At 46.0% G+C, this 21,355-nt stretch overlaps 1 protein-coding gene across 5 annotated transcripts in view; it reads left to right on the top strand.

The window, feature by feature from the left end:
• The window catches only part of RNF220 (ring finger protein 220), a 219,629-nt gene that overhangs the window by 22,608 nt on the left and 175,666 nt on the right, over positions 1-21,355 (top strand). The window contains exon 1 of one of the 5 annotated variants that reach the window (XM_058842399.1): positions 7,078-7,126. The exons of the other annotated variants lie outside the window; for them this stretch is intronic. Within the exon in view, the coding sequence (XP_058698382.1) occupies positions 7,093-7,126 (34 nt within the window). The 5' untranslated portion in view covers positions 7,078-7,092. Of the gene's footprint in view, positions 1-7,077; positions 7,127-21,355 lie in introns of those variants that run through there. 5 annotated transcript variants of the gene reach the window in all.

A 21,355-nucleotide genomic window follows, 5' to 3' on the forward strand; every position in this document is an offset into this window, starting at 1 on the left:
AAGGTGAGCAGAAAACAGCTGTTTTCTCACTCTGGAGTCTCCAGTCTGACTTAGAGCAGGCAGTGGGGTAATGCTCTGCTGCACAGTGGAGAAGCAAGGATACTGCTAGCTGCTGCCCACTACCTGGTGGCCCCTTTGGGCCCTTTTGTGGGCCTGGTGGCCCTTTTGGGCCCAGTATGCAAAAGGAGGACCAGAGCATCCTCAGAAAATTATTTTCAAAAGGCCTGTCTTTATACAGATGTGTTTTCAGCTCTTACCTAGACTTTACACTTAAGAGGTCCTTGCTTGGTAAGTCAGGAGGGATGCAATTTTGACTGGCTAACTTCAGGTTTATTTTAAACAAGGACAGCATTTTAGAAATAAATCCTTCTTCTCCTGATGCCCTAAGATACATCCAGGCAGGGTGTGCTCAGTTCTGGCTTAATTCTTCAGTTTAAAGGATAATTTTGGCCAAAGTCACCCTTCTACAGTAGCCTATAATTAGCAATTAAAACATAAAAAATATTTCCATCCAGTGACTCCTAAATAAATGCTTGTCACTGCTGATCAGAGTTGGTTTATTTCCATGTGTGTTTTTCTTCCTTCTTTTTTTGTATAACTTACAGCCCTGTAAATGCTCAGCAGCTGTTAATATGATTCTGTCGATACGTTTACCATGGTGATTTGGCTATATTTGGCGAGCGTGTGAAGAAATCACTCACCGGTTAGAAGAAGGAAAGACAAGCTGTCGATATCAAGGGAGAAATGCTAATAACCCCAGTGACAAATCATTCCTGGGAATCTCAAAGGGTTAAAAAAAAGCAGCAGCACTTCCCGGAGAGAGAGGCCTTGGCGAGTGAAGGTGACTCATCCGGAGCTGCAGACACCAGCTGTCATCTCCAGCTCCTCCTGTGCTTAATCACTTCACTTTTCTAAAGAAATATTTTGTTCTAATTCAAACAGACCTGGGCTTGTTTGTCTTTTATGAATTATTTACTGGTGAGGAGAACCTCTTGAGGTATCCATCTTCACTCAGAAATAAGTGGACTCTGAGAGCCTGCTGAAGCACTTTAAGGCGCACAGATCCCTCCATGATGAGCCTTTTTTTTCTTTTTTTTTTATTTCTTTTTTTCTTTCTTTTTCTTTCTTTTTTAACAACCACTTAAAATCAAGAATAAACCTTAGAAAGTCAGCTCTGGGCTCCAGACTGTACTAGGGAAAATGCACACGGACTTTGGCCTCGTCTGGTTGCATTTTGAAAGGCATCCCTGCCCATAGGTGTGGGGTGGTGATGCTCCAAGTGACCCCTGGGACTGCCACCGGTTTCCCAGCATGGAGGTGGAGATCTGCCCCCATACCTGACTTGCTTCTGGATGCATTCCCATAGGAATGATGAACTCACTGTGCATGAAGCAAGTGCATGAAGTGTGTGCCCCTGGCCTTTCTATGGGCACTGACACCAGCTTTGGGAGATGTTTCTGTTACTTAATAAACCCAAAGACAGATTCTACCTGGCTGTTCCTGACTTCTTTGCACATTTATAGCTCTTCCAGTGGACAGAGAAGCTTGAATGATATTTTGCCGTCCCAAAAGGTCTGATACAGCAGCCATGGAAGTAAATATATATAAAAATTTGCACTGACTGGACTGGGCATCAGATTAGTCCTTAAATGTTAGTTGATCTGCTTTGGGGTTATGACAGACAAATATTTCCCCAAGGTTACTGCTACAGGAATAATCGATCTACCTGTCTTGGATATGTCTGGGCTGCCTATCATCACTGTAGTGTCTAAGTGAGTGTTACCTCCCAGCAAGTCTGTGCCTGACCAAATAAGTTGCCTTTTCTTTGTGTGGTTTGAGACCAGAGAGTGCAGTTTTCAGTATTTAAGATCATAACTATTTGGCACTTACCTGCTCCACAGGATTTTGGTACTTAACTGTGATGTCCTTATTACCTATGTCTTACATTTATTTTAAAATTCTGGTTTTAAATTCATTTTTTCCTAAATAAATAACATGATCTGTAAATAAATTACTTCATCCTGAAAACAATTTAGACAGACAGAGTGTCTTGAGTGTGATTTAGCTTGAGTGATGTAAGTCGCATGCTTATACAGGCTTCAAAATGACAGGAAAGATAATCCCATCAGGCAGTCTGTAAAACAGAACAAGCCTGGAGAGGGTTTTTCTTGTATACAATTACACTTAGAGACACAGGATGAGACGGGATTCAGGACCTGGGGAGGCTGAAAGAGGCAGCTGCTTGTGTCCTCAGCACTTATTTGCACTAAGGTCCCTCATGCAAGCCTCCATAGCCTATGGAAGCTGGAAGGGAGATGACATGGAAATTAGCTCATACCTGCATGGGTTTGGTTTTGCACCGATGCCAGCTGCAGTGCTGATGTATTGCAGACCTTGGAATGCCATAGGCATGTGCTGCAGCCTTTTCTCCATCCCATAGGTCATGTGCAATGGGGCATATTGTAGTCTCATTTCAGGGCTGCTCTTGTGTGAGCCAGAAGCCCACAGCCCGCCAGCTGCCACTGGCCACAAGAGACAAAAGTTCCTGAAACTCTCCTTTGTGCCCCATTTCTGTTCAGAGAATGGGAACATCTCCTGGAAAATGAGACTCATGAAAGCAATGCCCTTCCCAAAGTCAACAATATATTTGCTTTTGATTCCTCCCTTTTTTTTACTTTTTCCTTGCAGAAGACCCTTTAAGCAACATTTTTGTGAAGGGGCACCCAGGCCTCTCCTTCCTGCCTCCATCCACCTTCTCCCTCCAGCCCACACAATCTGCCGGATTCCTTGCTGCTCCCTTCCTGGTGCAAAGATAAGACATTTGGAGTGAGAAATTTGTGTCATTAGTTATGTACAAGTTAGCAGAACTTTTGGGGGATTTTTGCCACTTCCTATGAACTGTGGGATCCTACTGTTTACAAAGCAGCATCTGGTAGAAGGCACAAGATAAAATAACTGAGGTTCATTTCCAAGCCACTTTCTTGCCTTCTTGTGTGAAAAGTTCCTGACTCCGTGTTGATTTTCTTGAGATCATGTTTATTTAAATCAGGATAATAGTCTTCCAAATATACCCTAAAATTATATAGCCATATAAATCCTGTCATAATATATTCAGTAAAACTGTCAGGTGATCATTCTTAATCTAAAATGAGACCTTTTCATTTTCATCCAGTCAGTTAGCACTAAATTAACTCCTTGGAGCAGGCTCAGAGTCATTCATTTAAGTAAATACCCCAGTTATTTATTGAATATACAGCATTGCTGTCTATCTAGGGGCTGGGAGCAAGGGGCTCCTGTCTTTACCCTAGCTCTAGCACCAATCAATCAGGAGGCTTGAAAACTTCACAAAAACATTACAGAAACATTACAAAAAAACTTCACAAAAACATTAGCTTTGTTCCTAATCTCAGTGGAGCCATGAGATTCCCAATGACAGGTTCAAACTGTGAGCTAGGCTGCAAGCTGGGCTCCCGACTGCCTGGGAGCAGGAATTGCCTCAAGCTGGCTCAAGTACTTGAGGATGTGGGCAGGAACCGTGTCTTGCCCATGCAGCTGAGGATGCTCTGGCAATGAGCTCCTCAGAGGAGGACTCTGACACCCCAGGTCTGTTCTCCTGAGTCACCTCACCTCAAAGCATCTGTTCTGAATGGTTATTTTTCCCAAAATATTTGGTGTCCAACTAGGACAGGTCTTTTAAACTTCCAGTCAGAAGCTGGTCTGGGCACATCAGGACCTCTATCTCCTCCTATTGGGATGGAAAGCTGCCAGCAGGTGTGGAAGAGATTTGCTGTGGGATTTACCATACATGGCTGTTTGGATGAAGCATTCAGACTGATGCCTTCAGGAGTCCCAGAAGGGCTGTCACTGAGATAAAGACCTTCAAAAAGCTTCCACTCATACTTCAGAAGGATGGGTTTGAGGCGTCACAGCCTCCTCTCATTCCTCAGGAAGGCGAGGTTCCCTTATCATCTATCACTCCTCTGGCTGCCAGGCCAGTGGGGTGCATGACAGGTCAGCAGAAGCCTGTCCCAGAGCCTGCCGCAAAACAAGTTGGAAATTTAAGTGCTCCCTGCACTTATCAGCATACTCTGTTTAGATGTCTAGTCTCATGATGGAGCAGGAGGCAGAGATGAGCTTCTTTCCTTGCATTCTTGAGCAGACAGTGGAAGTACCTTGAGAGATGTGCTGGCTTCCGGCCCACAGCCTGGAAAGTACAGACTCAGCCAGGTTCAGGGAAGCACCTTCCTTCTCTTGGACCTAAGGAAAGAGCCTTATTTGCAGCCCTCTATTCAGCTTGCCAAACACAAAGGCCAAATAAAAACAAACGAATCGATGAATCAAATCCTGACTGTCCGGAACCAGGCTGCCAGGAGACACACTCATCCTGCTCTTCTGGGAGATCAAATTCACTACACAGATCAAAGAAAGAAGAGGAAAAGCTCTTCAAAAGTCAGGAAACAAAATCTCCTCAGCCTTCCTTTAAAGAAGGAAAGTTACTGGACTGCAGCCTAAAAGATCCAGAGGAGAAAGCATCAAAGGGAAGCTCCTAGTCACATGTGGCTCTGTGAAAGGTGAGGTCTGCCAGGTACTAGATGTCCAGTTTGAACTGACAAACTTCAGCTCCCAAGGAGCAGTCTCTTATCCTGCCTACAGGAGATCTACATCCCCTTTTCCTTGAAAAAAAAAAAAAAAAAGAGAATATTAGAGTAAGGGAAAAAAGAAATTAAAAGGCTTTTCGGGTTTATTCATAAATTCTTGGTAGTCTTGCAGAAAATGGAGGGCTGTTTGCTTTCTTACATCTTCTTCTTGATGCCCATTTCAGCTGTCACCTACCTAAAACAAAGGTGGTGAGGGTAGTCAGACTGGTCTTCCCTTGGGAGAATGGAAGAGAAATCCACTCTTTAAGATTGTGTGGCAAGTGGGCATTGCAGGTTGAGGAGTAGGAAGATGTGCCAACTGCAGATAAGTCCTGAAATTCAGAGCCTAAACTGAAACCCTTCTGTCAGCTGTTATTTTCTAGAATGGAGGTGACAGAGCAGTGCAGTAGACTGCCTAGGCAGTGGGGAGCACTGATAAATTCAGGAGCAAATGAAGCAGAATTATTTCAGGAACGTGTTAAATTTAGCTGTTTCTGCTTTTGGACAGAAAGAAAGATAACCTCATGTTCACCCTTCTACTTCTAAATGATTTTGTGACTGTCCAAATATCAAGTTCCCACTGTTTGGCAGACACAAGGTGTGGAGCATCACATGTTCTGTCAGAGACTCCAGTTTCTGTGTGAGCTCAATTCTGAGGTAGTCTGGTGGCTTGGGGAGATGAACAAGAGACACAGCAAGATTAAAGTGCAGGATCAACAGCTGTCAGTGAAAATGGTTCCATGTAAATTTATCAGCACATGGTCAACCAGAAGAAGGGAAAAAGCAGTTCCTCCCATCAGAAGAAAAGGAAATGAGATGCAAAGGGGAAAGGTGTGAACAAAGCAGGGAAGCAGGAAGCAGGGAGCACATCTAGAAGGACAGCCCTTATATCTTTCAAATCTAGGAGCTGCAGGAGTACAGTGACCTCAACCATCTAGTTGGGTCACTTGTCCAAAGAACTCAGAAAGATCAAGACGCTGTGTGTAGCTGCCGAAGGATGACCACTTGTTCATAGGTACCAACATCTCAGCAGAGAAAACTTCAGGGCTCAGTATGGCAGGATGCTTTACTCTGTTATCTCTGTTATCTCTGTTTTCTTAGTCTTGCTGACCCAGGGTGATTTTGACACCTAACTGGGATTTCATGCAGTTTGTTTTAGTTTTGTATGACATTGTTTAGTGTTTAAAGGTTAGCTGTGTTAAAAATTTTACTGTTATATTGATTGACCAGTCTTTTCCTTGTTGCTGAAGATGAGAATGAATTGAAAAAATATGTTCCCAACTCCCCCACCAAACTGGAGCACTCTTCCCTATGGATAGCTGGCAGTTTTCTTCCAGCATTTTTTCCTGTACTGCCATCTTGCTAAGTGCAAACATGCTCACAAAGCATGGGCTTCTTCCAGGATTGCATGATATACTTGCAACTCACATTTGCACTCTGCTGTGTATTGCTGCCAGTGCAACTTCTGCTTCTGAATATGTGCAGCAAGGTTTTAAAAAATCCATCAGTAATCAGCATGCTCTTCTTGAGCAAGGTGTTTCTTCAGGGAAAGCAGGTCAGAGACCACAGGAGGATGCTCTGCTTTACTGTAGCCTAAGCAGGGTCTTTCCAGCACTACTCTGCTGCCGAGAGCAGAAGTGTGTTAGTGGACAGACCTTACACGTACATCTGCTGGAAAGATGTGTCCTTTGGGGAACGGCTGTGAACCAATTCTGTCACAGCATCTATTGCAGATTTGGTCCTTTTCTACCCTTTGAATAAGTGGGGGGATCCTCACTGCGCTGAGTGCTTTCCACTAGGGTTGGTGTGTGTGATCCTGCTGAGGAGGATGCATTGCCCCCACAAAGCATGTCTGGAATGCTGCTGTCATCTCCCCTCTGGCCCCTTTACTGTGTTTATTGATATCCACATTTCTCCATTTTAGTGCTTTAGCAATCATAGTGATAAACAAGACCATAACAATGTCCTGTGGGCACCTCTATCCGTGTGCTGCAAGGTGCTGCTTAAGTACCTGTGCTGTAGAGTATCTCCAGATGGGAGCTGGTTTGGGGGCTGTACCCCAGCACAGGGTACCTCTGCAGGTCATGGTCCAAGGAGGCAGGTGGGCATCAGGCATGAAGTTCTGCCTCTCATCTTTCACTCTACCCACAGAGTGCTGGAAAGCACAAATTCTGTTGAGATTAAGTTATAATTTAAGGCAGTGAACATGTGCTCTGCTGGCAGCTATAAAGATTCAAATCATAAAGTTTTACAGTGGAATGGTTTCTGTAAAAGCATCGTTAGAAAGGCAGAATCGTGCCTTTAATTCTTACGACTTATGGGGCTGCCTGGTTTGTTTTGGTTTTAGTGGTGCTTAGTGGGACATGAGGTGGGGTCCCAACCCCATCTTTCCATTTAAAGTCAGGCCTTTCTTCCCCAGGGCCCTGCTGTTCCAGTGCCTTGAGAAGGACTGGAGATGGTGCAGCCTTTCCTGTGTTCACCCCATCCATGTGAGTTTTGGGACGCCTAATATGTACAGAGCTTTTGAACTAGCAGGAAGAAAGATGATTTGCATCATCAGCTGTGTGCTGCATAGTTGTGGTGTGGAGCCTGAGGAAATCCAGAGTGGGATATGAGTATCTTGAGCATGTTGTACGTTCCCTGCTGTCATTGTAAGGTTAGGGTTTGGGTAGCCAACCAAACTGGCTGTGAGGCTGTTGAAACATGGAATCATAGAAAGGTGTGCATTGGAAGGCACCTTAAAAATCTTCTAGTTCCAACCCTCCATGGGCATGGACACCTTCCATTAGACCAGGTTACTTAATGCCCTGTCCAAACTGTCCATGAACACCTCAAGGGATGGCGCATCCACAACTTCTCTGGAATATTATTCCAAAGGACAGGTTAGCTTCCTCCTTCTTTCAGACTTTGAAAGTAAGGTAGACTTAGTCATGTCCATAACATTGGTTAGCATCCAGAAGGAAGCATCAACACACACTGCTTTAAGATTTTGCATAGTGCAGGGTGATGTTCTCCACCTATAATGCCTTTGCTCTGGTAGCATTGGAGACCCAATCGCTTTCAGGAAGTGAGGGCTCCCAAGTCTGGACTTGTGGAAGTGGTCTGACACAGATGGTGGAAATCTGCAGCTGCTGTGTGAAAGGCGAATGAAATTAAATCATAATATGAATAATACAGTCAATACAGCAGCCATGAGTTGTTTATTTTTATGTTAAATTCAATGCATTTTTGTCGCTCTCATATTTTTAGTGATCAATAGGTCAAAGATTTTCATATTAACAATACTCAGCTGCACTGTAGAAATGGGGGGAAGTGGAAGGATTTGGCAGTTGGATAGACATGTAAGGTATTTGTCACCTCTTTGGGACATGTGGAAAGTAGTTTGAGATTATGAATAAGCATCATAGATATATATATATTTGCTGGAAAATCAGCAGTGAAATTGCTGGAGGTATTCCCATTTCAATGGTTATCTCCAGCTCCCAGATTTAGCACCCCACTGGGTGAGTTTACTCCAGCAGCCCTTGCCGTGTGATGTTTACAGGGGAAGAAACACACCACTAGTGTGACTACACTTGGTTCATCTTTCATTTTATTTCTAAATTAAAGCACAGGGACTTATTCTTCATTAAAATTAAGGGTTTTGGTGCAGGTGGTGTGTGTATGTGTGTAATATTTAGAGCTTTGACCTTGTGTTCTGCTGAACTTTGCAGCTGGACCACTGAGTGAAGCTGAGAGGGGAATTAAGCTCAGCTGTAAGTCAGCTGGGTTTGAAATGGGAGAGTTTTATGGTCCCAGGTCTTGGGATTTTATGAGATTCTGGAAAAGAGCTCAAATAGGGCACACGGAGATAGGCATTTCCCAGCCTTCATCTTTAAAATGGAGGAGCAGACAGTCAGCTGAGGTGCTGTTGGTATCTTACAGATGGAAAGGAGGCATTTAATCTTTTTCACTGGATGGTGGAAGTGACTTTCTAGCCTTGGCTGGCAGCTGGCAGCTGGCACTATTGCCTTTAAAGCTGAGTGTCATGGGATTAAATTGAGTCCTGTGGCATTATGGCCAAGTCTTGTCCTGCTTTTGAATCGTTCCTTTGCCGAGCCCATAGATCAGCTTGGCTCAGGCTTTGCGGTGGCAGTAACCCAGCATTATTGAACCTGTCCTCCTCGCTCTCCCAGGCAGTCACACGAGCGTCTGGCCAGATTTGCAGGACTCAGCAATGGACAGCCCGGGCCCCACTTACTCCAAGGAGCAGATCGATAACAGAGGCGGGTGATAGATGAGGAGAGTTAGGGATGGATAATCTGCTGAATTTACATGACCCAGGGTGGTCCAGGGAAGGCTTGCAGCTTTGCTGGGAGACTTTCAATAGGAGACAGAAGTTGCCTTAGTTTCCAGCTGCTGACTGCATTTTAAAAACATTGCAGGGTCTGTTTGGGTGGGTGGAGGAAGCTGCCAATTGTGAGCAGAAAATAAAGCGGCGTGTCCGCTCCTGCCTCCCAGGCTGCATCCCCCGGTCCTGCCCAGAGCAGCCGAGCCAGCACTGCGGGAAAGGGAGCATGCAGTGCCATGCACTCATCTGCCCTTGCTGTCAGGCTCCATCCCACGATGGAGGTTCAGGAAAGAAAATACTGCCAGGGCGGGCAAGATGAGTTTTGAGATATTATTTAGATACCAATTTGATACCTGCGTTAAATTGGCAGTGCTGATTCACTTGGTAAGAAGCAGAAAGTTTCGGGCCCAAAGCTCTGTATTTCCAGTACCTGCTTAGCAAACAAACCATAAAAACAAGCACTAGTAAGTTGGAAAGAAAAACAAAAAGCTTTGTTTTTAAATAATAATAATATTAATAGAAAAGATACTAGCTTTCCAGTCCCATTGATACTGGAGAGTGGAGTTTTAGAGCTTAATCCTATAAGATGCTGTTAAATGCCTTCTGCCATTACCACAGAGCATATGCCAGTGGCCAGCTTTTGGGGAGGAAACTTCCCTTGAATTGAGGCTGCCCTGTAACTGTTTACAGTGGTGTCTTCCTTTTGTCTTACTTTGTTTGATCTTTCACAGAAGCATCTGGTCTGGCCTTTGCTGAGACACCACACTGGGCTGGAAGGACTGCAGGTCACTTCTTCTACCCACAAGTGACACCTCTGGTGCCTATAAAACTATAACCTTCCTGCTGGCTGGAGTGCGCTGCTGACAGACCAGCACTCTTTGATTTAAGTGGTTTAGTTTTTATCTATAATGTGTCTATGTCATTTGGTCTCAGGTTCAGTTTTTTGGCAAGAAATAATGTTTAGAAAACCTCTAAAGGACATAGAAAACCAAACCAAACAGTTATTTGAAATAAAAATGTACACAAATTCTTTAAAAGCCAACCTTCCCTCCTTTCCTTATATCTGCTCATCTTGGAGCTCAGGCCTTGCAGTATGCACAAAATGCTAAAAGATAAGGCACTGCAGAGCAACTGGAAGCAAAAGTGAGGACAGGAAAACTGTTTTCAATATGCAAACTGATAAAAGAACCCAAATTCTGGGTAGTAGAAAATAAAACAGATTTTCATGATTCTTCCCAGTGCAACGGTCATAGAGGTTTCTAAAAAAGATTATTTTAAAAAAAATAGATATGATTTTAATCAAAATATCTTTCTTTATTATTTTACTGAATTAGAACCCAGTCCTACAGTTAGATCTGTTTTGGATGGAGCTGATTGAAAATCATCTTACTCTCTCTGATATGAGAAGGTCTTTGCTGTCTGTTCCTCTGTATATCTTGCTGCAGAGTTGATGTCTGGTGATGAAATGGTCTTCTTCTGCTTGCAAATCCACATCTGCAGGTAGAATTAATTGTTCCAGAGTCCAAGATCTTCTGGGGGGAGCATTGCTGGGAAAAAAGCAGGACCCTAAGAGATGCCTTGTGCAGAAGTGCATGGTGCTGATGTAGATGTAAAGCTGTTCATCAGCTTTTTTTCTGTTATTTTGTTGGATATTGTACGTAACCAGAGGTAGACCATGGCTGAGGAGTGGTTTTCAGACCAAAGGTCAGACGCTATCAGGGGGCAGCAAGGTGTCTTCACACCATGCAAAAATTGCGGTTCTACTGGAAAAAGTCCTTAAAGGAATTGTTTTTAAAGGCCCTTCCCTTCCCTTCCCTTCCCTTCCCTTCCCTTCCCTTCCCTTCCCTTCCCTTCCCTTCCCTTCCCTTCCCTTCCCTTCCCTTCCCTTCCCTTCCCTTCCCTTCCCTTCCCTTCCCTTCCCTTCCCTTCCCTTCCCTTCCCTTCCCTTCCCTTCCCTTCCCTTCCCTTCCCTTCCCTTCCCTTCCCTTCCCTTCCCTTCCCTTCCCTTCCCTTCCCTTCCCTTCCCTTCCCTTCCCTTCCCTTCCCTTCCCCCTTTATATTAGCATGCTCAGGTTTTGGCCCTAGGCCAGGCTGTCCTGCTGGGAGGGGAGGCACTGAGCAGGGATGGCGTGGACTGACGGGTTGCAAGGAAGGCTGTGAGTATGGGAAGCTCTTGGCTGAAGGAGTCCTGCAGCTCTGTAAATCATCTGTTTGGGTAGCTGTGCTGGGTGCCAAAGCACCCCAAGTGATTGAAAGTGATTGAAAGGAGCATCCCAGAGAGGGAAAACAGGGAAAATACCTGTGCAAGGGTAGGGAGTTCACAGGAGAGCAGTGGTACCTAAGGGATACTTGTCTAGTGGTGTTGGTAAAATATGTGTCTTCCAAACAAAACACTTGTATTGCTACTCTCTACAGGCAAGGTTTGTATCTCAATTTTCTTCAGCACCTTTGGCTGCCCTGGCTTACTTCCAAGGAAGCAGAAGGAGCATTACTATGAGCCTGGCATGGGGGTGTGAGCCCATACCTGTGAGCATGGATGTAGGAAGCAAGGGTAGCCCAGCAGTGGGAAATGTGCTCATGCCATAGCAAACCAGTGCAGCACTGGTGCTGGGGGCAGCTTCAGAGAGGAATGAGCTGTTCTACTGGACAAGTTGTCTTTAAAGCAAAGAAGTCTTGAGAAGGCAACACTTAATGTTTCAAACAGTTCTGTACAGCAGTGAAGAGATGCTCTTGCACAGCCAGGTTTCTGCATATTATGTATATGTACCATTAGCATATATATCTGCATACAAATACAGCATATGTGCCTTCCAAAAAATCACAGGTATGGATGTGTCTGGACACATATACATTCACCCAGAATGGAGCCTCTATACATTTGTGTTTATCAAGTGGGTTTTATACAGGGCAAAGTTCCCTTTGCTTTCTGCTTTCTGACATTTCAAGGAGAAAAATGTCCTGCTGTAGCCTCAGGAAAATAACTGAGCGAATAACTTGAAGGAAGAAAATAATATCCAGGATTGTTCCAGTTAAGGAATTAGCCTGCCTTGCCTTTGCAACAAAGCTTCTCTCCCACTCCCTGTCAGCCCTGGGCACCCTCCTTGCTCGAGTTTTAATTCTAGTCTCTAATCTCAGCCGCTCCTGTGATAAATTAATTGTAATGATAGAGGCCCCAGTTACGAGGTCTGCACCGTTTGCTTGTAATCTGAGCGACAGGTTTAGGGCCTGCTTTATTTAAGATGCGAGGGTAATTACATGGGAGTTAGCATATGCAGGCAGGGAGATATGATTCATTCTCCCAGCGACGGCCATGACACAGCTGTTTGTCGGATAAAATAGAGGAACCGTGTTGTTACAAAATGTTCCCCTTATTATACCTCATTAAAAACAAGGCTGCGATAAGTCAGACCCGGCAATGAATAAAATGTATTGCCCCCTGTAAAAGCTGATAGGAGAGAAAGAGGGTCTTCCGAGCAGGCTTGGGTCATTTATTTATTTTTTGTTCTCTTTCATGCTTCTCTTCTTTCTTTCCCTCTGGTTTTCTGCCTCTCACTGGCTGCTGGAGAAAAGAAAAGGAATGTTTTCTCTTGCTTTCTCTTCTTTCTTTTCTTCTTTCTTCCTTTCTTTGAACCTGCCTGTGCCCTCCCCTTCTGGGAGTGATCGGCGATAAGGCAGGGTCGGGCCAACGGCAATTAGTGAAGCCTTTGGTAGGGAACAAAAGGGGAGATTTGTTCCCATCGGCCTAACACGAGTTGTGCCTCTTCACCTTGCCTGAATTCAACAGGCTGAGAGGGATGGCGAGCTCCCTCTCCAGCCCAGGGGCCGAAGCCTTCCTAGGCAAATTATTAAAAAAAAAAAAAAATCAAAATAATATTAAAACTTTCCTTTCAGGAGATAAAAGATTTTTTTCTTTTTCTTTCCCTTTCTTTTTAAATAACCCAGGGAATGTAAGGTGATTCTCCCTTTTCCTCTGCAGGAAAACAGTGAAAGTTTAAACAATAGAAGGCGAAAGTGGGGGAGAAGGCCACAAATGACTCTGAGAGCTCATCAGGGTGAGAGGGATAGAAAGGGTCTCTCTGAACTGGCATGCCGGAGCAGAAGCATAAATCCATCGCCTCTGGGAGTACTGGGGTGCGGGAGTTCAAAGGATGGCTTTCACTCTCTCACCAGTGCTTTTTTCTTTGTGCACACTTTAAGCTGTCAGACTTCGTGGGTTGCAAGCATTCCTGCTTATTTATTTATTATTTTGGTGTCCTAAGGATACCATGTTGACTTTTGTCTTATTTTTTTAAAAATTACTATTCCGGGGAAGATAGAGTAGTTTTAAAGTAGTAGGAGTAGTGAGAGGTCTTGCCCGCTCTGGAGGGCTGTCAGTTGGGAGAGAGGCACCCACCAACTTGAGCAGAGCTTGAGGCGGGCAGCTGTGGCCTTTTGGAGCTGTTTGTATGGGTTGCATTAAACCAAATGATGTGTGTCTCGGTTTTTCTAACTTTTTTTTTTTTTTTAACTCTGATCAATACGTTCAGCTGCCTCTTCTCAGACCATTTGCTTCTCTCTTGCGTATGTTGTTCTTTTCTTCCACAATAGCTGAGATGAATGAATAAGGCTGATTGATAGATTGGCTGGTTTATTTTTAACTTAAGCTATTGAGGGAGATTTGTAATAGTATCATAATTTCTCTGGATGGATATTTAAGTTATAAATACCATAACATTTGGCTAACAAGATGCTGAGCTGCGTTCAATTTAAAAATTAGATGCAATATCTTAGCAATAACTTAATTAAAGTACCAGACACAGCAAGTTAGTCCCATTTTAGGTTTGTTCCCTTGGGAATGAGTACTGTTTGTAAAAATGCCTATCTGGTTTGCATTCAGAACACCAGGTTTTTGGAAGGGTAAGTCATTGCTTGCCTGGGTTATTGGCCTCTGTGCTGTACCCCAGTCCTGTGCTACCATGTGGCAGGTGGTGGGTGTTAGCAGTGGGCTCAGGAGTGACAGTGATAGCAGAAGGCATTGCAGTACCATGGGTGATCATCATGCTGTTAAACTGATTAGGGACTTAGGATGGTAGAGCTGGTGTCCTGGGAAAAGAAGAGCAGATTCCAGGGTGTAAGCTGTGTTGATGTCCTGTTGCCGCTCATGGCTTCTCCCACACCAGCCAAAGGAGGTACAAGTACCTCCAAGTCTTGTTTCTGTCTGGTGGTAGTACTGTAGTGGAAACAGCAATTTCTGGGTCAGGGGCAGTATCAGTTCATGGCAGTCATGGCAGTACTGGTACTGGGCACCTGCTGGACTTCACAAGCCTGTTTTAGCTTAGGGAGATCAGTGCTGTGCACTTGTGAAGAGCCTGTTCCTATCTCCTTGATCCAAGGACATGGGCTACAATGATGAGAAGGCCTCTCAAGGCAAAACATCCCAGGCCCCCATCCTGTACAAGAGCCTACAGCATTGCTACGAATGGCAGTAGTGCTGCAAGTTTCAGGATTGGACTGAAGGTTGATGTTGGTGTGTTGGGGAGAAGTCAAATTCAGCATAGCCAGCTCTTGGACAGTTTTTTCCAAATCCCTGTGTTAACCACACTTTCCCAGTATTGCTTGCTTGTCCCCTTACCTCCTTTTCCCACTTCTGTATTGATCCTCTGCACCAGTTCTCCTTTCTGAGTAGATCTTGTTTACAGAGATGTAATGAAGTGTCTTATTTCCAAATAAAATCCTGAACAAGCAAGAGTAATGGTTCACAGATTCGACCACTCCCACACTGGTAATTTACTAAAATTAAAACTTAATTAAGCCAGGCTCACTCAAAGGTTTTGCATAATTTAGTAGTCTGTCTTGGATAGCCATGGAGCTGTGCAGGCAGGCACAGCTGAGTCAGGAGCCAGGTCTGTTATCCAGCTCTGGAGTCAGAGCTATTACTTGGCAGTTTGTACACCTATTTTTTCTCACTTGTAAGATCTTAGAGCAGGTTAAAGAGCTGAGCTGGAATCACTGCCTTCCTTCTACAGAGGGAGAAAATGAGATCCAGAGAAAAGCATCAACTGTCCAGGCTGGTGCTGTGAATAGTAGTAAAGAACCTGATGTCTGCATTCCCTCTTCCCTACTCATGCATCACATCAGCCATTCTCAAGATGTTTTAAAATGGATTATCACACAGTAGCAGCATCTGAACTAGGATATGTCTGCCAAGGGATGCAGCTTGCATTTTAAGGTCACATCATGCAGGAATATGTCACCTTTGAGCACAGGACACTCAGTGTCACTTAGGGATGACAGCTTGGGACTGTGTGCAGCCAGGTCATGATGAGGGTACCCATAGGACTTGCTGCTATGGATTAGGGCTCCTGTGCAGGAGAGCATGGAGCAGGGAGGAGAGCTGCTTCCAAGATCTTAAAGTCTAGGGAGGAAAGACAGGCAGCAGGAGGAGTATTGAAGGAAAAATGGAAAGGCTTGAGGTGCTTTAATGGAGCAGAAGTGCTGAGGAGCGTGTAGGAGTAAAGACCAAATCGATAGGCTTCTATCAGTGTGTGTTAGGCTGTGCTGTCTCCCCACCCCAGGAGATGCCCTGCCAGAGCCTGCTGTTGCATGGGGAAGAAATCTTTATACCCACAGTTATTTCTTGTTGTTTTCTGTTTATTCTATAATGGAAAGGGACAACTTTTATCACTGGAGCCTGCTGTCTTCGAGAGAGCTTTGGAGAGTCTTGAGAGTAGAAATGCCAAACTCTCTGGTGCTGTGAAATGGCGTTGGTGGAAGCACCACTGTGGCAGGTGAGTAATGTCTGAAACCCATGGCTTCGTCAGTGCAGTTTTGCTCTGCTACTGTGTGCAGGTACCCAACTGCATCAGATACAGAGCATCCCTGTGGAGTACTAAAGCCTATCTATCCCAGTTGTCCCACAGGCAACATGGGGACAATGGATGAGGACTGCCCAGGTGGGTCAGCCCAACAGGCCATAGGAGTGCTGGTGCCTTTCTAAAGTCTTTGGGAGATGTTGGCTCGGCTGCAAGGGATGGATGAGCTAGTGCAGTTGGCTTCCTGCATAAACGTGTGTGAGCGGGGCTTACAGAGAAGACATCTTCTCTGCAACGGGAATATGGAGCTAAGGAAGATGTTTGAGAAGGATGCAGAGCCGCTGTTTAGCTGAAGATGTATAGAGGGGAGCTGACCTCAAAAACAAGAACCCTGAAATGTCCGTCCCAAAGATAAGGGAGCTGCAGAACTCAATGCCTGGACCATGAGCACTGAATGAGGACACTTAGCACTGGTATGGAGGGGAGGGACACCAGCGAGCTGTGAGGTTAAGGATCACCCAGAAGATGCCGGCTCAAGAGAAGGGAGGACAACAACAAAAGCCGTATGTGTGTGTGTGTGTAAAACCAAAGGCTAGCCCTCCCCTCCCCCTCGCCCCATAGAAACCCACCGGGGGCTGGAGCGGCAGGTGAGTAAATCACCCTCCCGGCTCCATCAGCGCCGGTCTCTTCTTTGTGTGCCGCACAAAGGCAGGGAGCGGGTTATTTGGGGTGCGTGCGGGTGTGTTGTGACGCTCGGGACCCCCCCGGCCGAGGACGAGCGGGGCGCGGGCAGCGGGAGCGGGGCCCCCGCCGGGCTGGGTGCCCCTTGTCGCTGGCCCGAACCCGCCCCGGCCAGACAATGCCGAGGGTGGGCTGGGGGAGGCTTTTGTCTCCCAGTTTTATACACTCTCTTTTCAAGGTGGGGAGGAGGGAGAGGAGCTGAAAAAGTTTTTGAATTTCAATCAGGTTGGGCTTTGAAAGCCTTTCGCTTTTGTTGCGGGGAGAGGAGGGGAGGTTTACATTTCAGCTGAGCCTGGTGGCCGGGCGCTGGGGAGGCGAGGGGGAGGGGGGCGGGGGGGCAGCCTCTTTAATGACATCAGTTTGGCTTTGGGGCTAGGCATCCAAAAAAAAGTGTCATCCCAGAGCCTGCGAATTTGGCAGGCGCAGGTAGAGAGGGTGTCGCACGGGGACTGTGAGACCGCTGCGGTGACTTTCTCAGTAGCTCCGAGACAGACATGTCCACCCGAAGAGCTGGGTGTGACACACAAGCTCGCCTGAATGGCCTGTCCTCGCGGAGCGATGGCCACCGCCGCCCGGCTCGTCTCCCCCACATCGGTGGTAGCTTTGACTTGCGTAAGCTGGTGAAGAATGGACCCACCGATGCCTAGAAATCCGCCTCCTCCCTCCTTCCCACCCCTTTTCCCCGTTTCTGAGAGGTGTAATGGAGCAGATCTTAGAGGGAGCAGCTGCCTGTGCCCCCGTGCCTGCCTGCCCCGCACCATGCTTTATAACCTTGGGGTGAAAGGGGGGCACGGAGTGATAGGATGAATCGGGTCCTCTTTATTGTGCAGTGCTACAGCTATCACCGCAGCACAGGCTTTGGAAAGGTTTGTTCAGCTGGATGCTGAGGCACCCCTCACTTGGGCACCATCTAATTTCCAATCTCGCAGCATGCTGCGACCTTCATGGGCTGGTTCATCTGCCTCTGCACCCTGCTCAGCCCCTCCACAGCGCAGAGGCAGCAGGGGATTACCCTCTCTGCATGGCCAGCCCTGGAGGAGAGGAGCATCATTCATGCCAGCCAGTCATCATCTCCAGTAATGTGTTCCTTGCATGTGCTGATGCTGTTCTTGCCCCCCATCTGCCCAGTGGTAGAGGGGCACCTGTACCAGCTTCCCTGGTTGAATCAGACAGTGCAGATGGCCCTTCCTCTTTTGTGTGTGGCACATTTGACTCTCCCATTCAGCTGTAGAAGAGCTTGTTTTCCTTTGTTTTGGGTAGATGTAAGAAAAGCACAAACCCGCACTTCTAAGAGCAGATCTCAGCTCTCCTAAGGGACCATTCAGGTACACAACTCTGATATTAGAAATCAAACACTGCCCTCTTCATCTAGTTGCTGCAGTTCTTTGTGGGACAAACTTGGAGTAAAAAGTGTGGAAGCTCTCATGAAACGAGGACTATGGCTTCACATGATGACTTTCCATTTTTGAGGAAAATCCTCAATCCTGGGACATGGATCCCAATTCTCAGGTCATAGAAAGAGCGGGACATTTCTGGTTTAAAGAAAATAAACTCAACAACCTTTGGATTTTGGTCAGAAACATTTTGTGTCCCAGAAGTGTGTGTGCTGCCAGACCAGCGTGCCCTTGGCAGTGAAATAATTTCTTCCTCTTGTTCATCTGTCAGAAACAGCAGAGCAAGGTGAAGAAAGGTTGCCAGGAGCAGGTCTTAGCTCTTATAAAAAGAGGCCTCCTATTCTATAATATAAAGAACCCAGATCCAGAACTTCTGTCCTGCCCCAGGGGCAACACCTTTTCCCAGGCCTTATTTCAATATAATTTGGGAGGAATTTCCACAATACAAAGAATGGTTTGGAATGAGTCTCATTTAATCCTGAATCTTTCTTTTAAAGTTTAGTCTATTAAGAAACCCCAGCAGAGAAGTGCCTGGGAGAGCTCACCAGCAGCATTGCAGTGGCTTTGTGAGGGTCAGGTGTCCTCCATTGCTCCACATTGTGTTTCTGCATTTTCAGGAATACATTAGCTTTACCTCTGAACAGTACTTACTAGGTAGAAATGCAAAATATAAATCATATTTCTTAGAGTAGTCTTGTTGTATGACCTTTCTACCTGGTGTGGAGTTTCCTTTGTCTTTAAAACACTATGAAATTCACACTGATTGCCTTGAGAGTTACAATGCAGCTTCACAGAATCACTGTGATGCTTGGCATAAAAGAACATTTCTGAATTGTTCCTGCTTTCTATCTCTGATGTAAGGCCAGCAGCTTCAGCAGGTGGCTGGTATGGCGGTATCCCTGTTCACCATCTCCACATTGAGCTGTAAGGGTCTGTTTTATAAATCAGTTAGAAGAAAATGTTGGTGGACAGTGAAGACTGCCCATCCCTTTCAGGAGCATCACCATAACCCAGAGACGTGTCTGCTGTTGACTCCTATCCTGGGCAGATATTGCCAGCAGCTGCAGGTGCTTTATATCCCTCATCATCAGGAGCTCTGACAGTGACCCGAGGTTCTGTGGAAGATAGCATGCTTTTCATCTTTGTGTTTATCACCCCCTGTAGGACCACAGAGTGGAGGTAGGAGCTGCTGCACCACTTTGGAGCAAGTACCCTGACACAAGGCATGAGGGTGAAGGAGGTGCTTGTACCTGCCCAGGCTGCTGGGGTTGACCAAGGTGGCACAGCACCCAGAGTGTGACCCAGCATTGCTTCGAGGTGGAGTATTGTCAAGAGAGGGAGAGGTTCAAAAGAGAAACAGGTTTGGGGGAAAGCAGCTGGTCCTTGAAAAGAGAGGTGTTGAGATGTTTGTTTCTGAAACCAGTCAGCAGAGCTTGAAGGGCAAATGTTGTTTTCCAGTGGGGTTGTGTGGATGCACAGTGAGAGGTGGAGATCGAGTAGGGTAAAACGCCCTTTGTACATTAACCTGATACACAGCTGTGAGAAGTCCTGCAGTGACCTGTATTTATGTCCATGTTTTATTTTTCTCTATTTACCTCTCAATTTAAGCAAGATGGGACTGCATGTCTCCTCATAGAGGACTCATGTCTGGTCTCAGCTACGTCCTGTTAGTGTTCAGGAGTTCCTGGTTCCAGCAGCATTACACAAGGATTTATGCTGACAAGGTGAAAGTCAGAATACGGCCCTGCTACCCCTCCTTCTTCTTGTAGAAACCTTTCTGGTTTGTGACTTGCCCATGAGTCCATGCAACTCCATTTTGCTTCTCTCTTCTTTGAAAAAATCCTCACAATCTAATTTTGACTCTGATCCCAGGGCCTAAGGTGTCATCCCAAAATAAACATGTATCCTCCCTTCCCCAGGACCAGGGAAGTTGTTTTCCTCTGCCTTCTGCAGTGCAGGTTAAGCCAATGCCAGCTCTGGTCTCAGGAGATTCCCTGCAACCCCCACTTGCCTCGCTCCGTCGCCGGCAGCTTTTTCATTATTTATTTAATGTCTTGTACCGTAAATAATGGTGACTTTATGGTTATTAGGAACGGGTTAAGGTACATGCGGGCAGCACCAGGCTGCCTTCAAAAGGAACAGGCCCGGCATAAAATGTTGCGATAATTGCTTTACTGCTGAGTGCTTGGTCTTTATTTTGTGTCCGATTTGTCTCTTAAGCCAGCGTAACATTCTCCCCGCTGCAGGAGAATGCAGAGAGCAAATTGAAGGTCTGAGCGTGAACAATGCAACATGGTGCACTGCTGGGTTTTTCTTTTCTTTCCTCTTTCTTCGTTCCTCTCTCGACCTCCCTCCAGTCATCTCCGCTCCCCCTCCCCCTCCAGCCTCTTCTCCCTCTCTGCCGCTCTGACTCTTCCACCTCTTGGCACCCTGTTTATGGCAGGTGAGATGGGAGGTGGGAAACAGGCAGGTCTTCTTCAAAAGCAAAGAAAAAAATATAACAGTGGAAAGTACCTTCTTATACAAAGCCAGGCATGTCCTTCGGCCTGAAGAACATATCCCAACCCAAAAATAATGGTGGCTTTTCCACAGTGCTAAGAATACCCATAGCAGCTAAGGATACTCCTTGGTGCCCACACCTGCATGGGAGCTGCCCATGCACCAGGTGTGCCAAGGAGGTGACAGAGGGAACAGATCATGGAGACAGGTGGGCTTTTAAAAAAGCTCCCAAGGTACTGGGGCCTGGAGTGTGTTTGTGTCATCCTGCTGTATAGGATAATTATCCTGTTAGAAGTAATTGTACACAATGTCCTGGTTTCATTTGTGATTTTTCTAAGGTGAAGCTCCGTTCTCCCTTCTCTTAACCATGAAAGTCAGCTGTGGTTGCACTGCTGACAATGGGAGCATTCTGGAGCAGAGTAGTTGATGCATTAGCCATCCCAAGGATGATGCAGCTCTTTTCCCACCTGTATGCTCTTTCCTAGACTGAAACCATCAGAATTGTTTTCCCCTGAGATTTATTTTTGGTGGAGGGGTAAGCCAAGTGCCAACCTTGTTCCCATGTGGCACTGGAAGTTGGCTCTGGGCTGCTCCTGTGACCTTGACGAAGCTGCTTAGTTTTCCTTGACCTCAGTTATTCTGATTGTGAAATGCCATCACTGGGCAAAATTTGCCTGATTCTGAGTTTCTGTTTAATAATTTTCCAGAAAGTGCTGTACCAGAGAGACAGAGATCTGTCAGAGGCAGGTGGAAGTGAAGAATGCAGTTTCTCATCTAATCTCTGATTGTAGAAAAATCATTGCTTATTGACACAGCCTTGAGGATTCCTCAGGAGTGCCTGAGTCTCCTTCATAATGGAGAAACCTCCTCTGGTTGGAAAGTCAGCAGTTTCCTGGTTATGCAGTATGTTCTGGCAGGATGGGATGGGGTGATGGGAACTGGCCTGGTACAGAGCAGTTGAAC

This window comes from Poecile atricapillus, chromosome 7, assembly GCF_030490865.1.
Source record: "Poecile atricapillus isolate bPoeAtr1 chromosome 7, bPoeAtr1.hap1, whole genome shotgun sequence".
Lineage (NCBI taxonomy): Eukaryota > Metazoa > Chordata > Aves > Passeriformes > Paridae > Poecile > Poecile atricapillus.